This window comes from Rhagoletis zephyria, unplaced genomic scaffold (genome assembly GCF_001687245.7).
Source record: "Rhagoletis zephyria isolate East Lansing unplaced genomic scaffold, Rhagoletis_zephyria_1.1 Rzeph_scaffold_00033, whole genome shotgun sequence".
Taxonomy (NCBI): domain Eukaryota; kingdom Metazoa; phylum Arthropoda; class Insecta; order Diptera; family Tephritidae; genus Rhagoletis; species Rhagoletis zephyria.
Genome location: NW_016157117.1, coordinates 748,568 through 755,680, shown reverse-complemented (window position 1 = coordinate 755,680; position 7,113 = coordinate 748,568). Strand labels below are relative to the sequence as shown.

General features: G+C 41.7%; 1 protein-coding gene across 1 annotated transcript; it reads left to right on the top strand.

Annotated features, from left to right (window-relative positions):
* Window positions 1–874: 874 nt before the first annotated feature.
* Cks30A (Cyclin-dependent kinase subunit 30A) lies at window positions 875–2,263 on the top strand. The gene is made up of 3 exons (XM_017618667.1): window positions 875–958; window positions 1,023–1,280; window positions 1,343–2,263. The coding sequence occupies exons 2-3, from the start codon at window positions 1,225–1,227 to the stop codon at window positions 1,509–1,511; spliced, it is 225 nt and encodes a 74-aa protein (XP_017474156.1). The 5' UTR covers window positions 875–958; window positions 1,023–1,224; the 3' UTR covers window positions 1,512–2,263.
* Window positions 2,264–7,113: the final 4,850 nt, after the last annotated feature.

The window sequence follows — 7,113 nt, the reverse complement described above, 5'->3', positions numbered from 1 at the left end:
CATTAGAATCGTTAAATATATAAAAACCGATTTGCTTCGCTTTTAATGCCGACACCAAATCACCAAACAGTGCGCATTTGCGTTTTTTGGTCAACGTGTCCATCTTTAAAGTGAATTTGGGGAAAAACTAAGGCAGCTAGAAAACTGTGGTTTGTTGCATTGAAAATAGCGTAGCATCTACCATATGAATCGGTAAAAAAGTAAAAGTCGATTTTTTCAACCCAAATGCCGACGGCAAATCACCCACGAATTTGCCAATTGCATACTACATATTTGCATAACTTTCACTTTTTAGATTCACAAAATTGTATCTCTCGCATACATATGCATGTACACAATATGTACATATTACATATTTCGACCTATGCATGCATTTATTTTAAATAATTAACCAATTTAAAGAACAATAAAAGCTTTGTAAAAACGTAAAAAGCCGTCAGCATTTCGCGTCTAACAAGAAAAACATGCATTTGCTTTGATGAGACAATTTCTGTTAAATTTATTTTGCTTCTGGCTGGGCTCTGTTAAAATTCGATTGTCTCTGGCTTGCCGCTCTTAAAATGCGCTTCGCCAGTTTTGTTGGTATTTGACAGTTTCCACGCTGATCCGTTCTTGGACCTTCTCTATAAATATACGTTCTCTGATGTGGCATTCACAGTTCTTGGACCTTCTCTATAAATATACGTTCTCTGTTATAAACGTTCTCTGGTAAGACTATCTGTTTGGATTTATTGCAACCCTGCCTGTGAACCACATCTGTGAACGGAACTAAATTTATCGCAAAATTTCGCCGCCAGATGTCACTGGTAAGCAAAATTATGCCGATGGTTATCTCGCTCTAACAAATTCGACATTTCCTTGCGAAAGTGAAAGAAAAAGTTTAAACGGAAAATAAAACGATCGACGCTAGTTTTGCGCCTTGCGGAATTCAATCAATTTTTGAACAAGAGGAAGAAAGGTTTGTGTGAGATTCATCGTGCGAAATTGTCGAGAATTTTTATAAAACAATTAAAATTAACCAGGAGTTTGAAAATTACAACTATCATAAAATCTCGGTGGACCTAACCTTCAAACAAATCAAGATTTTTCAACCCAAATCTCCCAATATTGCTTAAAACATTTCCAAATAGGATCTACAGGTTGCCGAACAGCTGCACCAGGTGCAAAACACGCCAAAGAACATTGCCAAATTCCAACATCTAGAAAAGTCGGAAACCCACAGCCATGAATAAGGACATTTACTATTCTGACAAATACTACGATGAGAAATTCGAATACAGGTAAGGTTAGGTGCACTTTTATTCGAGTATTTGTTTAAGCTTATTTCCTCCTGCATATTTAGACATGTTGTGCTGCCAAAGGAGCTTTCTAAATTGGTGCCAAAAACACATTTGATGACTGAGGCGGAGTGGAGATCGATTGGAGTCCAACAGTCGCGCGGCTGGATTCACTACATGATACATAAACCTGAACCGCACATTTTACTCTTCCGTCGTCCGATACAGCAGTAGGCATGCATCCGAATTATCAATTCAGCAGGACTAGAAACCACCACCACTTTTTGCTAGTTGTTAAGATCTTAGGTGCTCGCAACAAAGCTAAAGTTTTGCTAGAACAAACGTTGCTCATCAAAAACCAGTTCTGCCAACAATTGCGGAGGCTGTTTGCAAAGAAAAAATAGCTAAGTGGAAAAGAACAAAAAAAAAAATATTTTCTCACCTTTGTTGTACAAAGGATATTAGATTGTAAATATAAAAACAAAAAAAAACGATATTTGCTGCAGTGTGTGCCGGCCTGCATACAATAGCATACGATATTTGTAACCTGATCATGATTGCCATACGTGTATTTGGAAAGCCATCAAAGGTCTGCATATATGTTGTACAACCTTTAAACAAACAGTTTTTGTATACTCGTATTATTATAATTAAGTTCATATTCGAAATAAGTTATGTTGAGCCTAATCCCATTTTTTTACTTAATTAAATTAGCATTAACTTTGTCTATTTTTTCATTCGAAATATATTTTAGTTCTTCTGTTTAGTTGATAGGCTCCCAGCATCACCAGAAATCGAATACCCTATTGGCTAGTGTCTTTTAGTTTTAAGATTTTTATGTATGCAGAAGTAGATTAAACAATTTTGCGAGATCTAATGCATGCATGCCTATTACGTAAAACAGCCATAAATATAAAACATATTTCGCTTATTACAATATAATAACTACAATAAATTGTGTGGGCGTTTGATGCTTAACATTTGAATAAGTGCATTTTATTATTGATAAATTTTGGTGAAATAAGTTTTACTTGTACTTCGCCATCTACCACTTTCTGCGAACTTGTAGCGGCACTACTAAGCCGCCCCGCCTATTTGGGTTTATCCATCTATCATTTTCGTCAAGCTCAACTAACGATAAGCCCAAGAAACGGGCAGTTCCAACAGGGTCGATTAAATAGAGCGGTGCTAGTTGAGTGGAATTGAGCTGGCCTGTGAAGAGGTGGTTGGTGTCGGGCGGGAGCCTCCGCATGGTCCCGGAAAATAAGCTTTTGAGGCGGCTACAATATCCTGACGGGATAGCGCGGGCCTCGTTGTGGTCGAAGATCAGAGCCTCCAATATTGTTGGTGATTGATTTCTTATCTATAGGTGTGGAACGACTCTACGAATGTCGTCGATCACTTGTCGGTAGGTACGTTGTTGGCAATCGGTGACGTTAAACTCAACTAACGGGAGACTCAGGACGTGTGTAACCTCGACTGGGTTAGTATATAGGGACAGGGGTGTTAGTTGAACCGTGTTTGCGTTATAGTGCTTCGAGTCTCCCGAGACAGGCGAGCCCTGTCTTGTCTACGACAGGTGGTTGGGTATCGAAAACGACAGTCACATGTCGGGAGTCGGTCTAAGTCTAGACTTAAATACATATGCACTTGGCGAGAGCGCTGCTGCAAGAAGGTGTCTCACGTCTGTGACTACTAGGAATTGCTTGCAGAGCATTGTGTCTTGCTCCCGAACGGGGTTTGGGACCGGCCGGCCAATAATTGCCTTGTATGTTGCCAACAACGTTTCAGGTGCTGCCGGCTAGCGATAGGAGGACCTTGTTGCGGCTCTGTACTTTATTGACAATTGCGGTGGTGCGCGCGGAGAAGGAAAGCAAGCTGTTAAAATGTTCGGGTTGTTCACCGTCGGAATTGGTTGTCCATCGACGTGAATGCTTAGTTGAAGCATGGCCTCAGTCGTCCAGGTGGTGAAGAGGTGATTCCGTCGGGGAGAGGGTTAGGCTCCTAGCAGTGAAGAAGCGATAAAGTTCGGAGAGGTAGCCGTTTACTTTTGAGCAGAGGTAATCAATTCCTTTCCCGGACGCCAATAGCGAGCAGTCGTCAGCGTATGCGATCAGGGAAATTTCCTCCGGTGGCAGAGTAAGCTTCGAGATATAGAAGTTAAAAAGAGAAGATGATTAGAGGACACCACCCTGTGAATCCCTTGCTTAATTCTTCTAGGATTTGAAGTTTGATTTCGAAAAAAAAATCTGACAAGGTTTCCGAAATTTGAGTCTCTGTGGAAGAGAAGAAGCCTCTAGATGCGTAGAATGATATGTAGATGGTGTCAAAAGCTTTAGACAGGTCGAACGCTACTAGCACTGTTCCCTCACAGGGGCGGTTACGGTTAAGGCCACGAGTTATTTGAGTGTTTATGCCGTTAAATGCTGTTGTTGTTATGAGCACTTTACGGAAGTCAAGCTGAAGATTCGCTGGGGTCAGGTGGTATGCGAAATGAGGAAGTAGCAAGGCCTAAAGTTACTTCACGACCGGAGAAAAGAACGTTCTTGGTCGATAAGAATTTCTTTCCACACATCAGGAATGATGAATGAGAGTGGCCATTGACAGACTGAGAACCTTGGTGACATGCTTTTCCCGTCGGAGCCGAATGCTTCAGCATCTGCATTAAAATTTCTTCTGGCCAATGGCTTTGGAGGCTTTCGTCTTCCGGTTGGTCACCTGGACTTCACCGCTGGTGAAAGCAAGTGGTGCACTGCTTTTGGCCAGTTTGTGAAGCCTCCTTATCACACGACGCTTGGCCTTATGTACAGAAGCATGCCGTGTGCCGGCTAAAGTAGCTTACGCATTTCTTCGGATCCAACGAGGCGTGAGGTTTTCACTCTGTTGTCATGTCTCGTCGGATTAGACAAGGACGTCACGGTTGACCAGAGCTTACTCACACTAGAGGCAAAATTGCAAGTCTTCAAATGCTCCTCCTACTTTTTCCACTTACATATGCTGGTTTTCCAGTTGCCGAATCTCCGAATTAAGGTTCCGCCGGAAAGTTTGGGTGAGAGTTTGCACAGTGTGCTGTAATATGAACGATTGGCCTCCTTTCGCGTGACTTAGATTTGCTCTGGATGCCGTTGCAGTTCAGTTTTACTACTTTCGTATACCTTGAGAGGCTGGTCGCGATGTGGAGGGGTAAGAGAAATGTGGGGTAGTCTACCTTGGGCCGATTGTGCTTACCGCTGTCTTCGTTGCCACGGTGGTATCACAATGGAACTCCTTTGAAAGCTACGTGTTGTGCACGTTCGCCACCAGCATCCAGTTTGTCTTCGTGGAGGTGAGGTTCCGAGGACATGAGATGGTAGGCCGTAACTGAGCGTAGACCACTGTTCTGCGCAGTTTGTCGATGTTTCCTCCATGTGTCCTTGGTTCCTGCCAACCCAACTGCTGTTAACAAGTGTTCCTCACACAAAGCATATAACATAAGTACAAGTGGGGATAGTGTGCTTGGAAAAGGAGCACAAGCTGTGGTATGTAAAGTCTAGTTTTTGTGGTGACTGAAGTAACTCGATCTGGCGGCGGAGGGAAATTGGCCATGTAAAGATTAAACAGCGTCGTGCAGAGAATGACGTCATTGGGTACCTCTAGTCAAATCCAATGCGGATTACTCTTAGTTTTGCGGAGTTCGGCCGACGATGTCCAATGTAGAAGGGACGAATGAAAGATGTCCTGAAAGAGCGCCGCGTGATTGGCTATGACGACAGCTGTCGAAATGTCTATCGCGGTGTAGAGCGACCTTTTATATGGTCGACGTTAGTTTAGACCCTCGCTTATCTGTGAGATGATGGCAATTACTGCTGTTGTTGTACTATATGCCTTGTACTATATGCCTTGCGGATTGTTGGTTGTCTGCGACAGACAGAGGGCTTATTCAGGCTTAGAAGGACAATGGTATTTTCCACCGGGCATGAAAGGAAGATTATCTTGTAAAACTCTTCAGGACCCGACTTCCTTTGTGGTTTAATAAGGGGAATAGACCTAAGCGATACGTTGGTATTTGCGGTGAGGTAGTCAACTCCTAGGGCAACTAGTTTCTTCAGCATTTGTATTGAAGTTCCGTCTGGGCCTAACGCTTTAGAACGTAAGATGCTATCTGCAGTAGCCTCTATACTAGTAAAGCACGTTGCTGTGTCTCAAGGTTGGTGTTTCCGTGCTTAACGTTGCACGCTGTAGCGCGCTTTTTCCCCCTCTGGATGTGTAACAAACCGATGACGAGGTGCCCCTAAATACGCCTGCGGGCCCTGATTCTAGGTTTTGAGATGGTCATAAAATTTAGTCTGCATATCGACGCCTCCAAACCATACTATGCTAATTTTGACTAAATCTAAGTTGACTTAGCATGCTGTGGTTTGGAGGCGTCGATATGTTAACTGAATAAAGACCTAAGTAGTCTTTTCAGATACGGGGTGCCACTCAATTAGTCTATCGGATGCCATTTAGAACGACTACAATCCGCTCCGCTTCGATTAGTAACCCAGAGCGAAACTTGAATATGCTCAGCTGGAATTAAGGGGGCGGCTGTTGCATTGGCGATCTGCATGCCAGATGGTGGTGGCCGAGCAGCAAATATGCGAATCGTCTAACCGTTCCAATTTGGCTTTTCTCAAGGATTCAAGGATTTCTATAAAAGGATGCGATACTTGAATGTTTTTGGGTATTTACATATATGCGAATGTTAGCTCAGTCAATCTTGCTCTATTTTTAGGTGGACGAAATTCCGCCCAAGCAGTAAACGCTTCCATGCTGTTCAGAAAAATAATTTAATCAAAATAATAAATTACCGCAACACAATGAAATATTTTTAATTTATTAAAAACTATGGACTACCACCCCATCGCGGATGCACAAATGGATAAATGAAGAAAAAGAAAGTGGTCGTAATTTGCTGAAACTTTGTAGGAGTATCGGTATTTTTGTACAGGTTCGAAATTTCTCAAAAACCCCGGATTTTTAGTACCAATTACCAGTTTTGAGAAAAGCGGAAGGGTCTCGCCCATTTTTTGTTATGGAAATTAAAAAAAATTAAATCGGGGCTTTTTTGGAATGCCAAGAACATTCCCGCAAATGAACCAAACGAGAACAAAAGTATTGAGAACAGTTTAAAGTGGAACAAAATGAGAAACGTTTTCGTAAAGAACAACATGCGAACAAAACTCTAAGAAACGTTCTCAAAAAGGGCAAAACTCTCAAGAACGTTCTAAAGAAGAACAGAATGAGAACAAAGCTTTCGGGGATGTTTCCAATGAGAACGAAAGTTTGGGGGAGGTTTTCAAGGAGGATCAAATAAGAACAAGGGTCTGTGGAACGTTCTGCTAGAGAACAAAACGAGAACAAAAGTTTTAAGAACTTAACGTTAAGGATGATTATTTGATAACCCTATTCCGTTATTCGGCAATTTTTCATTTTCTGTGGAAAAAAAAAATAAAGTTGGTGTCTTTAGTCTTTCGTCTACTTAATTCGAATAATTGTCAGCAATTTGAAAAATGGATTTGTGAGTGAATTCATTGGCGTTTTTTTTAAACTTAAACTGAAATTTCGCTTATTCTTACCATTGATTCAGATTGGGGGACTTTTCAAACATTAATAGTCCAATTTTGTGCACTTCGATGGTCCCGTGCAATAACGACACAATTCAAAATTAAAAAAAAAGGAACAGTCCAGCGCCTTCGTCTTGGTCTGCAGGCTGTATCGGAGATACACCCGCTAAATTTAAACGTAGAATACGTGGTATGGTTAAGAGCATATCCAAGTCAAAAACGAAAGCACAAACTAAGAAAAAAATATCGAT

What these genes read in the sequence shown, in the direction of transcription:
- Cks30A (XM_017618667.1), top strand. Translation starts at nt 1,225, where the DNA reads ATGAATAAGGACATTTACTATTCTGACAAATACTACGATGAGAAATTC. An exon ending in GATGAGAAATTCGAATACAG is followed by an intron (nt 1,281 to 1,342) that starts GTAAGGTTAGGT and finishes CTGCATATTTAG; the next exon opens with ACATGTTGTGCTGCCAAAGG.